We start from the raw sequence: 15,061 nt of genomic DNA, 5'->3' as shown, positions 1-15,061 counted from the left end.
GTTTTACCTTATAAGGGTGAGGAATTGTTTGGGGACGGTCTCTCGGACCTAGTTTCCACAGCTACGGCTGGGAAGTCAAATTTCTTGCCTAATGTCCCTCCACAGCCTAAGAAAGCACCGTATTACCAAATGCAGTCCTTTTGTTCTCAGAAGAGCAAGAAGGTCAGAGGTGCGTCCTTTCTTGCCAGAGGCAGGGGTAGAGGAAAAAAGCTGCACCATACAGCTAGTTTCCATGAACAAAAGTCTTCCCCGGCTTCCACTAAATCCACCGCATGACGCTGGGGCTCCACAGGCGGAGCCAGGAGCCGTGGGGGCGCGTCTCCGACATTTCAGCCACCAGTGGGTTCGCTCACAGGTGGATCCTTGGGCTATACAAGTTGTGTCTCAGGGATACAAGCTGGAATTCGAGGTGACGCCCCCTCACCGTTACCTAAAATCGGCCTTACCAACTTCCCCCATGGAAAGGGAGATAGTGTTGGCGGCAATTCACAAACTTTTTCTCCAGCAGGTGGTGGTAGAGGTTCCCCCCTTCAACGGGGAAGGGGCTACTATTCCACTATGTTTGTGGTACCGAAACCGGACGGTTCGGTCAGACCCATTTTAAATTTAAAATCCCTGAACATTTATCTGAAGAAATTCAAGTTCAAAATGGAATCGCTCAGAGCGGTCATTGCAAGCCTGGAAGAGGGGGATTTTATGGTGTCTCTGGACATCAAGGATGCTTACTTGCATGTCCCCATTTATCCGCCTCATCAGGAGTACCTCAGGTTTGTGGTACGGGACTGTCATTACCAATTCCAGACGTTGCCGTTTGGCCTGTCCACGGCACCGAGAGTTTTTACCAAGGTGATGGCGGAAATGATGGTGCTCCTTTGGAAGCAAGGGGTTACAATTATCCCATACTTGGACGATCTCCTCATAAAGGCGAGGTCCAGGGAGCAGTTGTTGATCAGCGTAGCACGCTCTCAGGAAGTGTTGCGTCATCACGGCTGGATTCTGAACATTCCAAAGTCGCAGCTGATTCCTGCGACGCGTCTGCCCTTCCTGGGCATGATTCTGGACACAGACCAGAAGAAGGTGTTTCTCCCGGAGGAGAAGGCTCAGGAGCTCGTGACTCTGGTCAGAGACCTCCTAAAGCCAAAACAGGTGTCGGTGCATCACTGCACACGAGTCCTGGGAAAGATGGTGGCGTCATATGAAGCCATTCCCTTCGGCAGGTTCCATGCGAGGATCTTTCAGTGGGATCTGCTGGACAAGTGGTCCGGATCGCATCTTCAGATGCATCGGATGATCACCCTGTCCCCCAGGGCCAGGGTGTCTCTTCTGTGGTGGCTACAAGGTGCTCACCTCCTCGAGGGCCGCAGATTCGGCATACAGGACTGGGTCCTGGTGACCACGGATGCCAGCCTTCGAGGCTGGGGAGCAGTCACACAGGGAAGAAACTTCCAAGGACTATGGTCAAGTCAGGAGACTTCCCTGCACATAAATATTCTGGAACTAAGGGCCATTTACAATGCCCTAAGTCAGGCAAAACCCCTGCTTCAAAACCAGCCGGTACTGATCCAGTCAGACAACATCACGGCAGTCGCCCATGTAAATCAGGCCTCCGAAGGTGGGGGGCAGTCACTCAAGGAAGAAACTTCCAAGGGCTGTGGTCAAGTCAGGAGACTTGTCTGCACATAAATATCCTGGAGCTACGGGCCATATACAACGCCCTGAGTCAAGCGGAGCCTCTGCTTCGAGACCAACCAGTGCTGATCCAGTCAGACAACATCACGGCAGTCGCTCATGTAAACCGCCAGGGCGGCACAAGAAGCAGGGTGGCAATGGCGGAAGCCACCAGGATTCTTCGTTGGGCGGAGAATCACGTGCAAGCACTGTCAGCAGTGTTCATTCCGGGAGTGGACAACTGGGAAGCAGACTTCCTCAGCAGACACGACCTCCACCCGGGAGAGTGGGGACTTCATCAAGAAGTCTTCACGCAGATTGTAAATCGATGGGAACTGCCACAGGTGGACATGATGGCGTCCATCCTCAACAAAAAATTAAAGAGGTATTGCGCCAGGTCAAGGGACCCTCAGGCGATAGCTGGGGACGCACTGGTGACACCGTGGGTATTCCAGTCGGTTTATGTGTTTCCTCCTCTTCCTCTCATACCCAGGGTACTGAGAATCGTAAGAAAAAGAGGAGTGAGAACAATACTCATTGTTCCGGATTGGCCAAGAAGGACTTGGTACCCGGAACTGCAAGAAATGCTCACAGAGGACCCATGGCCTCTGCCTCTCAGACAGGACCTGTTGCAACAGGGGCCCTGTCTGTTCCAAGACTTACCGCGGCTGCGTTTGACGGCATGGCGGTTGAACGCCGGATCCTAGCAGAAAAGGGCATTCCGGATGCAGTTATTCCTACGCTGATAAAGGCTAGGAAGGACGTGACAGCAAAACATTATCACCGTATATGGCGAAAATATGTTGCTTGGTGTGAGGCCAGGAAGGCCCCTACAGAGGAATTCCAGCTGGGTCGATTCCTGCACTTCCTACAGTCAGGTGTGACTATGGGCCTAAAATTAGGGTCCATAAAGGTCCAGATTTCGGCCCTATCCATTTTCTTTCAAAAAGAACTGGCTTCACTGCCTGAGGTTCAGACGTTTGTTAAGGGAGTGCTGCATATTCAGCCTCCTTTTGTGCCACCAGTGGCACCTTGGGATCTTAACGTGGTCTTGGCTTTCCTGAAATCCCACTGGTTTGAGCCACTTAAGACAGTGGAGCTAAAGTATCTCACGTGAAAAGTGGTCATGCTGTTGGCCCTAGCATCAGCTAGACGTGTGTCAGAATTGGCGGCTTTGTCATGTAAAAGCCCCTATCTGGTTTTCCATATGGATAGGGCAGAATTGCGAACTCGTCCGCAGTTTCTGCCAAAGGTGGTGTCATCTTTTCATTTGAACCAACCCATTGTGGTGCCTGCGGCTACTCGTGACTTGGAGGATTCCAAGTTGCTTGATGTAGTCAGGGCTTTGAAGATCTATGTTGCCAGGACGGCTGGAGTCAGGAAAACTGACTCGCTGTTTATCCTGAATGCATCCAACAAGCTGGGTGCTCCTGCTTCAAAGCAAACCATTGCTCGCTGGATCTGTAACACAATTCAGCAGGCTCATTCTGCGGCTGGATTGCCGCATCCAAAATCAGTGAAAGCCCATTCCACAAGGAAGGTGGGCTCTTCTTGGGCGGCTGCCCGAGGGGTCTCGGCATTACAGCTTTGCCGAGCTGCTACTTGGTCGGGTTCAAACACATTTGCAAAGTTCTACAAGTTTGATACCCTGGCTGAGGAGGACCTGGTGTTTGCCCATTCGGTGCTGCAGAGTCATCCGCACTCTCCCGCCCGTTTGGGAGCTTTGGTATAATTCCCATGGTCCTTACGGAGTCCCCAGCATCCACTAGGACGTTAGAGAAAATAAAAATTTACTCACCGGTAATTCTATTTCTCGTAGTCCGTAGTGGATGCTGGGCGCCCGTCCCAAGTGCGGACTTTCTGCAATACGTGTATATAGTTATTGCTTAACAAAGGGTTATGGTTATGTAGCATCGGTTGAGTGATGCTCAGTTGTTGTTCATACTGTTAACTGGGTAAGTTTATCACAAGTTGTACAGTGCGATTGGTGTGGCTGGTATGAGTCTTACCCTGGATTCCAAAATCCTTGCCTTGTAATGTCAGCTCTTCCGGGCACAGTTTTCTTAACTGAGGTCTGGAGGAGGGGCATAGAGGGAGGAGCCAGTGCACACCAGATAGTACTAAATCTTGTTTCTGTGCAGGGTAAATACTGGCTGCTTTATTTTTACACTGCAATTTAGATTTCAGTTTGAACACACCCCACCCAAATCTAACTCTCTCTGCACATTTTATATCTGCCCCACCTGCAGTGCACATGGTTTTGTCCGTTAGAGGATTTTGCAGTCAACCTTGAATTAGGCCCTATATTCATATATGTATACTAGAAAAAAGGATTAACCTAGGCTAATTAGGAAAGTAATTCGTATTTGTAGGCATGAAACCTTTTTACATCATGTCAACTGCTACGAACTGGAGACAGATTTTGTTGGGAGACCAGCTGCTGTTCAGAAAAGTATAACAATTTCTCTTATACAGCTGTTTGCTGGACTTTAATTTAGCAAGTAAATGTAAAATGGGAAACCACATCCTCTGTAACGCATTTATCTCATATTTGGAAACAGAAAAGTGGTGGTAACATAGGCGGTGCCATGAGTACAAATATGGAAATACAACCCATACAAATGGGATGGGATTGTAATCGGGAGCCCTGCAGCCATTCATATAGGTATAACAGTCCCTTGCGGCCTGCTTCCATTATTTTGTGATATTATGCCACTCTCCAGTCAGTACTGAACACTCTATGCTTGGGTTATAAATAAGCCAGTGGTCTGGAAAAGAAGTGCAGCTAAACATTGCTGATATTGAAGTCACAATGGGATGAGTCAAAAGATGAGTCAATATATGTTTAGCACAGGGGTGAAATAAATACCTAAGCAACAAATAGGCCGATATTGTCGTTTTGTATTGGTAACCAGTTTCCTATTCATTATATTATAAAAATAAGATAAGAAGTCCCAGCGTTAATGTCAATAAATAATGATAATACTCATCCTCCAACATGCGTTGTGATCGGGTTGTTTGGTGTGACCGTCACACAAATAATGCAATGAACAGTTAGTCCACACGCCACAACCAGCTTTGGTACTGTCCAACCTAGTTTGCTGCTGCAGCCAAGAAAATATGACCCGATTGGGTGAGGTTTTTATTGGGAATGTAAGCCGCACACTCTGCAGTGAATGGTCAATTTGACCAAATTGAAAAACAACGATTTCCCTGTGTGTGGGCTTCTAATTGTATTTGCCTTACGTTGTGCAGGTGCAGTTGTCAGAGAGCAGACGAGAGCTGAGCGAGTTGAAGTCTGCCCTGAAGGTGGCACAGATGGAAAAGGAGCAGCTGAAAGAGGAGAGACAGGTGAGATATATACCTGGGCATGTTGTCTCTGAGTCATCACACTGCTGTTTGGTGGCGGATTTGCTCTTTTTCCTTTTGACGTCTTTGCAGTAGATTTAACTCCACTTCTGTTCACCTGCCAGGAGATAATGCAGTATGTGAGGAGGCTGGAGGAACGTCTGGACAAGCTTGCTGATGAGAAATGGAGAGAAGACAAAATGATTGAAGAAGAGACCTCAGCAGGATTTAGTATGTCTTCATGTCTCTTATCGTCCGAGTCTCAGTTTTCTATTTCACTGTCATGTGTTGAGATTACTTGCTGACTGCTTTAGAGTTCACAGTAACAGTAACGTTATCTTGTGTCATGTTTCACAATTAATATAAGATTATAGTGTTCAGTTGTGGATTTTACCATCCCCTGCAGCCCGCTCAGTAAAATCCACCACTTCAGTGAGCACATCTGCTACAGTTGCATTCTTAGTGACTGCACTAGATTAGTGGCTTTACTGTGACTGACAGTGACTTCCTATTGGAAGTCCTCTCTGCCAGTCACCTGCAGGACAGGCAGTCCCATTGGGAGGCATTTCCTCCCTCCGGGACTGCCAGACGGGGCTGCGATTAGCAGAGAGCTGGCTTCCTGTATGAAGCGACTCCGTGCCTTTTTGTCTGCCCTAGCCGGATTCTATGGGCTGCAGCTGATGTAGTCCATGGAAGCATGTGCTTGTCACCACCATTTCGCAGGCGCCGGGACCCTCCTCTGCTTTCCGGTAAGGTAGCGGCAGCCCCACTAACCAAGAAAGGTAGGAGCTGCCGGTGATAGTGTTCATTCTATCACCCTGCATCTGTCTCAACCCATGTAGTTCCTCTTTCCTGTCTGTGGGGTGTCGCTACCTGCTTTGGTGCTTCTAGCACACTTTGGTCTCTGTCTCAGTGCTAAGATACTGACCAGAGTGTGCGAGAAGTACCAGAGCAGAGAGCGACGCCCCAGGCAGGAAAGTGGAACTGCGTGGGTTGTGACACGTGTAGTGTGCTGGAATGAACACTATGTGACCTCAGAGCAATTCAATTCAGCGCAAAGTTATCCCCAGCTAGAGGGTTTCTTCTTGCTCCCCTCCTGGGGGTGCGAGCAGAAATCCGGCAAAACTAGGGGGCAGATTTATTAAGCCTGGTGAAGTGATAAATTGCACGGTGATAAAGTAACAGCCAATCAGCTCCTAATTACCATGTCACAGGCTTGGTTTGAAAAATGACAGTTAGGAGCTGACTGGCTGGTGCCGTATCACCTTCCACTTTATCACTTCACCAGGCTTAATAAATCTGCCCCTCAGTCTGCAATACAGTTTTGTGCCCTAGCGCAGCGTGACAAGGCAGTTTAGTGGGAGAATGCCTGTTATCATGACTAAACACCCTGTTTAGTCCACGAGTACGGGCATTCTACAACTTAGCATCGCGCTGAATTGAATAGCTCTGGGGAGCTCCTTCCCGGCACTATTCAATCCGCGTTCAATTGAATTGACCCCTATATTATTAGTTCTAGAGTACCCACATATCCAGTGATTCCATGAATTATAAAGATCTTTTTATTTATTTATTTTTTCTTCTTCAGTTGAATGATTTGGGCACACAGGATGATCTATGTCAGATCATAGGAGTAAAACATGTTGCAATGCAAGGACTGCAAATAAATTTATTTTTTCATGCAGGGTAAATACTGGCTGCTTTTGCATGTAGCCCACAAATCTTGGGCAGCTTTATATTTTATAGTGCAATTTAGATTTTACTTTGGTCAAGCCCCTCTCACATCTAACGGCATAATTTAATTGGGTGTGGATCATTGGGTCGACCACACTTCGGTCGGCAGTCATTAGGTCGACCGCTATTGGACGACAGCGACTAGGTCGACATCTGAAATAGGTTGACACAGTCATTAGTTAGACATGAACAAGGTCGACATGGAAAAATGTCGACATGAGCTTTGAGGGGGGGGGGGCGTTGTTTTCTTCGTAAAGTGACCGGGAACCCCAAAAGGTGCACTGTGTCCCCTTGCATGACTCGCTTCGCTCGCCATGGTTTGGGCAAGGTGCCTCAGTCCACTGCCGCTGTGCTCAGCACAGGTTATTATTCCCAATCATAGTCCACATGGATCGTAAAGTATGAAAAAGTAAAAAAAAAAATGAAGAAAAAAATGTGAAAAACTCATGCCGACCTTTTTCCATGTCGACCTAGTGACCATGTCGACCAATAGTTGTCGACTTAATGACTGTTGACCTAAGTGTGATTGACCTAGTACCGGATACCAATTAAATTCTACCCACACTGCATAGCAACATGGTTTTGCAAAGGTGTAAAATTATGGGCCCTCATTCCGAGTTGTTCGCTCGCAAGTGAATTTTAGCAGATTTGCTCATGCTAAGCCGCCGCCTACTGGGAGTGAATCTTAGCATCTTAAAATTGCAAACGATGTATTCGCAATATTGCGATTACACACCTCGTAGCAGTTTCTGAGTAGCTTCAGACTTACTCGGCATCTGCGATCAGTTCAGTGCTTGTCGTTCCTGGTTTGACGTCACAAACACACCCAGCGTTCGCCCAGACACTCCTCCGTTTCTCCGGCCACTCCTGCGTTTTTTCCGGAAACGGTAGCGTTTTTTCCCACACGCCCAGAAAACGGCCTGTTTCCGCCCAGTAACACCCATTTCCTGTCAATCACATTACGATCGCCAGAACGATGAAAAAGCCGTGAGTAAAAATCCTAACTACATAGCAAATTTACTTGGCGCAGTCGCAGTGCGGACATTGCGCATGCGCATTAAGCGGAAAATCGCTGCGATGCGAAGATTTTTACCGAGCGAACAACTCGGAATGAGGCCATGGTGCATACACACAGTACAATTTTGACTATATAGTCAAAATCATAAGAAGAGTTAGCAAATATTGCACCGTGTACACAGCTTGCAATACCGAAGCGCACTCCCGTGGGTTCGGTATCGCAAGAATAAATAGACTGGCAAGGCAATTTTTACTATATTGTGTACAATCTAGTGCATAGTATAGTCAAAATCGCACTTGGGGGGGTAATTCAGACCTGATCGCTGCTGTGCCTTTTCGCACTGCGGGCGATCAGGTCCAAACTGCGCATGTGTATGCACCGCAATGCGCAGGCGGATCGCCGCTCAGCGATGGGTTTGTGCGACGGATCCGTTCACACGGCGATCACAAGAAGATTGACAAGAAGAAGGCGTTTGTGGGTGTCAACTGACCGTTTTCAGGGAGTGTCTGGAAAAATGCAGGTGTGGCCATGCGTTTGCAGGGATGGTTCCTGACGTCAATTCCGGTCCCTGACAGGCTGATGTGATCCCAGCGGCTTAGTAAGTCCTGGGCTGCGCAGAGACTGCATAAAATCTGTTTGTACAGCTCTGTTACACATGTGTTCACACACTTGCACAGCTAAAATATACTCCCTCTGTAGGCGGCGACTATCTGATCGCAGCAGTGCAAAAATCGCATGCTAACGATCAGGTCTGAATTAGGCCCTTAGACATAATCGGTAGTTCTGGGCTCCGGGGAGTTCAAGGGAAATCGCAAAGTCAAAATCGGCACTTAGGACCCTAGTCAGTAAGGATTGCAGTTTCTGCAATCAAATAGTTGCTGCCCAGAAATAGTGAAAAAACGTCCATCATAAAATTTGCAAATGCATCGCAATATGAGGGCTGATCGCAAAACCATATGCAGTTACCGTAACATCGAAGATTTTTCCTATCTGCGCCAGGCAAGGACATCCATAAATTCTCTGACGTCCTAGTGGATGCTGGGAACTCCGTAAGGACCATGGGGAATAGACGGGCTCCGCAGGTACTATCTGGTGTGCACTGGCTCCTCCCTCTATGCCCCTCCTCCAGACCTCAGTTAGAATCTGTGCCCGGCCAGAGCTGGGTGCTCCTAGTGGGCTCTCCTGAGCTTACTAGAAAAGAAAGTATTTATTAGGTTTTTTATTTTCAGTGAGCTTCTGCTGGCAACAGACTCGCTGCTACGTGGGACTAAGGGGAGAGAAGCAAACCTACCTGCTTGCAGCTAGCTTGTGCTTCTTAGGCTACTGGACACCATTAGCTCCAGAGGGTTCGAACACAGGCACCTGTCCTCGATCGTCCGTTCCCGGAGCCGCGCCGCCGTCCCCCTTGCAGAGCCAGAAGAACAGAAGCTGGAAGACGACGAAATCGGCGGCTGAAGACTCCTGTCTTCATTAAGGTAGCGCACAGCACCGCAGCTGTGCGCCATTGCTCCCAGCACACTTACACACTCCGGTCACTGTAGGGTGCAGGGCGCTGGGGGGGGGGCGCCCTGGGCTGCAATTGAGGTACCTTTGGCACAAAAACATACATATATACAGTCTAGCACTGTATATATGTAAAAACCCCCGCCTTTTTTTACATGAAATGCGGGACAGAAGCCCGCCACTGAGGGGGCGGGGCCTTCTTCCTCAGCACACCAGCGCCATTTTCCCTTCACAGCTCCGCTGGAAGCAGCTCCCCAGGCTCTCCCCCGCAGTATCCAGGTACAAGACGGGTAAAAAAGAGAGGGGGGGCACATAAATTTAGGCGCAAGTCAATACAAAAAAGCAGCTATTGGGAAAATCACTTATTAGCAGTGAAAATCCCTGTGTTATTTAGCGCTGTGGTGTGTGCTGGCATACTTTCTCTCTGTCTCCCCAAAGGACTTTGTGGGATCCTGTCCTCAGTCTGAACATTCCCTGTGTGTGTGCGGTGTGTCGGTACGGCTGTGTCGACATGTTTGATGAGGAAGGTTACGTGGAGGCGGAGCAAGGGCAGATAAGTGTGGTATCGCCCCCGTCGGGGCCGACACCTGATTGGATGGATATGTGGAAGGTCTTAAATGATAATGTAAACTCCTTACATAAAAGGTTTGATGATGCTGCAGCCTTGGGACAGCCGGGGTCTCAGCCCGCGCCTGCCCAGGCGTCTCAGAAGCCGTCAGGGGCTCATAAACGCCCTCTATCTCAGATGGTTGACACAGATGCCGACACGGAGTCCGACTCCAGTGTCGACGATGATGAGGCACATTTACAGTCTAAAATGACCAAGGCCATCCGATACATGATTATTGCAATGAAAGATGTATTACACATTTCTGAGAGTAACCCGGTTAATACCAAGAGGGTTTATATGTTTGGGGAGAAAAAGCAGTCAGTGACTTTTCCCCCATCGGATGAATTAAATGAATTGTGTGAAGAAGCGTGGAGTTCCCCTGATAAGAAATTAGTGATCTCTAAGAGGTTACTGATGGCGTACCCTTTCCCGCCAACGGACAGGTTACGTTGGGAAATATCCCCTAGGGTGGACAAGGCGCTGACACGCTTATCTAAAAAGGTTGCCCTGCCGTCTCAGGATACGGCCGCCTTAAAGGAGCCTGCGGATAGAAAGCAGGAAGCTATCCTGAAGTCAGTGTATACACACTCTGGTACACTACTGAGACCTGCTATTGCTTCAGCCTGGATGTGTAGTGCTGTAGCAGCGTGGACAGATTCTCTGTTAGATGACATAGATTCCCTCGACAGAGATACTGTTTTGCTAACCCTGGGCCATATCAAAGACGTCGTCTTATATATGTGAGATGCTCAGAGGGACATTTGCCTGCTGGGCTCTAGAATTAATGCTATGTCCATTTCTGCCAGGAGGGTCTTATGGACTCGGCAATGGACAGGAGATGCTGATTCTAAAAAACACATGGAGGTTTTGCCTTATAAGGGTGAGGAGTTGTTTGGGGACGGTCTGTCGGACCTCGTGTCTACAGCGACAGCTGGAAAGTCGACTTTCTTGCCTCAGGTTTCCTCACAGCCTAAGAAAGCACCGTATTATCAAATGCAGTCCTTTCGTTCCCAATAAGGCAAGAGGGTCAGGGCTGCATCCTTTCTTGCCAGAGGCAGGGGTAGAGGTAAGAAGCTGCACCATGCAGCAAGTTCCCAGGAACAAAAGTCCTCCCCTGCTTCCACTATGTCCACCGCATGACGTTGGGGCACCACAGGCGGAGCCAGGTGCGGGGGGGCGCGTCTCCGAAACTTCAGCAGCCAGTGGATTCGTTCACAGGTGGATCTCTGGGCTATACAAATTGTATCTCAGGGATACAAGCTGGAATTCGAAGTGACTCCCCCCTGCCGTTACCTCAAATCAGCCTTGCCAGCTTCCCCCATGGAAAGGGAGGTAGTGCTGGCGGCAATTCACAAGCTGTACCTCCAGCAAGTGATTGTCAGGGTCCCCCTCCTTCAACAGGGAAGGGGTTACTACCGTATATACTCGAGTATAAGCCGACTTTTTCAGCACTTTTTTTTGTGCTGAAAAAGCCACCTCGGCTTATACTCGAGTCAGTGACAGGCAGAGGCAGAGCAGTGTGAAGGAGGGACACGAAGCGCACAGCGCGCGGCTCTCCTGTGTCCCTCCTGCATCTCCGGCGGCAGCAGCGGCGGTTCTATTACAGGAAGTACCCGTTCGTGACCTCTGATCACGAACCGGCACTTCCTTTAATAGACCTGCCGCGGCCGCCGAAGATGCAGGAGGGACACAGGAGAGGCGCGTGCTGTGCGCTTCGTGTCCCTCCAGAAGACAGCGCGGGATCGACGGAGGGGTAAGTAACAACACTGTGGGGCATACCTGGCACTTGGGGAGGGAGCATATCTGGCAGCATGAGGGGGTATATGTGGCAGCATGAGGGGACGTATCTGGCAGCATGAGGGGACATATCTGGCAGCATGAGGGGGCATATGTGGCATCATGAGGGGACATATCTGGCAGCATGAGGGGACATATCTGGCAGCATGAGGGGGCATATCTGGCAGCATGAGGGGGCATATGTGGCATCATGAGGGGACATATCTGGCAGCATGAGGGGACGTATCTGGCAGCATGAGGGGGCATATCTGGCATCATGAGGGGACATATCTGGCAGCATGAGGGGACATATCTGGCAGCATGAGGGGGCATATCTGGCAGCATGAGGGGGCATATCTGGCAGCATGAGGGGGCATATGTGGCAGCATGAGGGGACATATCTGGCAGCATGAGGGGACATATCTGGCAGCATGAGGGGGCATATCTGGCAGCATGAGGGGGCATATGTGGCATCATGAGGGGACATATCTGGCAGCATAAGGGGACGTATCTGGCAGCATGAGGGGACATATCTGGCAGCATGAGGGGGTATATGTGGCAGCATGAGGGGCATTTGTGGCAGCATGAGGGTCATATGTGGCAGCATGAGGGTCATATGTGGCAGCATGAGGGACATATGTGGCAGCATGAGGGCATATCTGGCACATCAGGCACTGTGGGGCATATCTGGCACTGTGGGCATATCTGGCAGTGTGGGGGCATATCTGGCACTGTGGGGGCATATCTGGCACTGTGGGGGCATATCTGGCAGTATGAGGGCATATCTGGCAGTATGAGGGCATATCTGGCACTGAGGGCTGTGTACGGCTAGAGCTGAATTTCCCACCCTAGGCTTATACTCGAGTCAATAAGTTTCCCCAGGTTTTTGTGGTAGAATTAGGTGCCTTGGCTTATATTCGGGTCGACTTATACTCGAGTATATACGGTATTCCACAATGTTTGTGGTACCGAAACCGGACGGTTCGGTGAGACCCATTCTGAATCTAAAGTCCTTGAACACTTATATAAAGAAATTCAAGTTCAAAATGGAATCGCTCAGAGCGGTTATTGCAAGCCTGGAAGAGGGGGATTTTATGGTGTCGCTGGACATCAAAGATGCTTACTTGCATGTCCCCATTTACCCACCTCACCAGGAGTACCTCAGATTTGTGGTACAGGAATGTCATTACCAGTTCCAGACGTTGCCGTTTGGCCTGTCCACGGCACCGAGAATATTTACCAAGGTAATGGCCGAAATGATGATACTCCTTCGGCAGAAGGGAGTTATAATTATCCCGTACTTGGACGATCTCCTCATAAAGGCGAGGTCCAGGGAGCAGTTGTTGATCAGCGTAACACTCTCTCAGGAAGTGTTACTACAGCACGGCTGGATTCTGAATGTTCCAAAGTCGCAGCTGATTCCTACGACGCGTCTGCTTTCCTGGGCATGATTCTGGACACAGAACAGAAGAAGGTGTTTCTCCCGGTGGAGAAGGCCCAGGAATTAGCTTCTCTGGTCAGGGACCTCCTGAAACCAAAACAGGTATCGGTGCATCACTGCACGCGAGTCCTGGAAAAGATGGTGGCTTCATACGAAGCCATTCCCTTCGGCAGGTTCCATGCAAGGATCCTTCAGTGGGATCTGTTGGACAAATGGTCCGGATCGCATCTTCAGATGCATCGGCTGATCACACTGTCCCCCAGGGCCAGGGTGTCTCTACTGTGGTGGCTGCAGAGTGCTCACCTTCTCGAGGGCCGCAGGTTCGGCATACAGGACTGGGTCCTGGTGACCACGGATGCAAGCCTCCGAGGGTGGGGGGCAGTCACTCAGGGAAGAAACTTCCAAGGACTGTGGTCAAGTCTGGAGACTTCTCTACACATAAATATACTGGAATTAAGGGCCATTTACAACGCCCTGAGTCAAGCAGAGCCCCTGCTTCGAAACCGGCCAGTGCTGATTCAGTCAGACAACATCACGGCGGTCGCCCATGTAAACCGCCAGGGCGGCACAAGAAGCAGGATGGCAATGGCGGAAGCCACAAAGATTCTTCGATGGGCGGAGAATCACGTGCAAGCACTGTCGGCAGTGTTCATTCCGGGAGTGGACAACTGGGAAGCAGACTTCCTCAGCAGACACGACCTCCACCCGGGAGAGTGGGGACTTCATCAGGAAGTCTTCCAACTGATTGCAAACTGATGGGAACTGCCACAGGTGGACATGATGGCGTCCCGCCTCAACAAAAAGCTAAAAAGATATTGCGCCAGGTCAAGGGACCCTCAGGCGATAGCTGTGGACGCCCTAGTGACACCGTGGGTGTACCAGTCGGTATATGTGTTTCCTCCTCTTCCTCTCATACCAAAAGTACTGAGAATAGTAAGAAAGAGAGGAATAAGAACAATACTCATTGTTCCGGACTGGCCAAGAAGGACTTGGTACCCGGAACTGCAAGAAATGCGCACAGAGGACCCATGGCCTCTGCCTCTCAGACAGGACTTGCTGCAACAAGGGCCCTGTCTGTTCCAAGACTTACCGCGGCTGCGTTTGACGGCATGGCGGTTGAACGCCGGATCCTAGCGGAAAAAGGCATTCCGGATGAAGTTATTCCTACGCTGATAAAAGCTAGGAAAGACGTGACAGCAAAACATTATCACTGTATATGGCGGAAGTATGTTGCTTGGTGTGAGGCCAGGAAGGCCCCTACGGAGGAATTCCAGCTGGGTCGATTCCTGCACTTTCTACAGTCAGGGGTGACTATGGGCCTAAAATTGGGGTCCATAAAGGTCCAGATTTCGGCCCTATCCATTTTCTTTCAAAAAGAACTGGCTTCACTGCCTGAGGTTCAGACATTTGTTAAGGGAGTGCTGCATATTCAGCCCCCTTTTGTGCCACCAGTGGCACCCTGGGATCTTAACGTTGTGTTGGATTTCCTGAAATCCCACTGGTTTGAGCCACTTAAGACCGTGGAACTAAAGTAACTCACGTGGAAAGTGGTCATGCTGTTGGCCTTAGCATCGGCTAGGCGTGTGTCGGAATTGGCGGCTTTGTCATGTAAAAGCCCTTATCTGATCTTCCATATGGACAGGGCAGAATTGAGGACTCGTCCCCAATTTCTCCCAAAGGTGGTGTCATCGTTTCATTTGACAATAGAAACAGTGGCTGATGATATATGAATAGGCGCACTACACCCCACACAAACAGCACAAAAAGTCTCTCAGAAGTAACACCTAACTTCAAGCAAATGTGGAAAGAACAAAAATAGAGACTTCAATAGGCGTTATATGAGGTTACATAAACACAAAAGGGAGTCAGTCAATCCCACCAAAGTGGATATAATTTTCCCTCAGATGTCTCTTTGGGTAATACAAACAGTCCCCAGGATTCTTGGTTCTTTTACTCCTTCCAG

General features: G+C 49.5%; 1 protein-coding gene across 3 annotated transcripts in view; it reads left to right on the top strand.

Moving 5' to 3' along the window:
- The window catches only part of CALCOCO1 (calcium binding and coiled-coil domain 1), a 169,588-nt gene that overhangs the window by 90,438 nt on the left and 64,089 nt on the right, over positions 1-15,061 (top strand). For all 3 annotated transcript variants that reach the window (XM_063952161.1, XM_063952159.1, XM_063952160.1), the window contains 2 exons: positions 4,924-5,019; positions 5,142-5,247. In XM_063952161.1, the coding sequence (XP_063808231.1) occupies positions 4,924-5,019; positions 5,142-5,247 (202 nt within the window). The remainder of the gene's footprint in view (positions 1-4,923; positions 5,020-5,141; positions 5,248-15,061) is intronic.

The sequence above is a fragment of the Pseudophryne corroboree genome, chromosome 2, assembly GCF_028390025.1.
Source record: "Pseudophryne corroboree isolate aPseCor3 chromosome 2, aPseCor3.hap2, whole genome shotgun sequence".
Lineage (NCBI taxonomy): Eukaryota > Metazoa > Chordata > Amphibia > Anura > Myobatrachidae > Pseudophryne > Pseudophryne corroboree.
The sequence above is the reverse complement of the archived record's forward strand: the minus strand, read 5'-3'. Positions and strand labels throughout refer to the sequence as shown.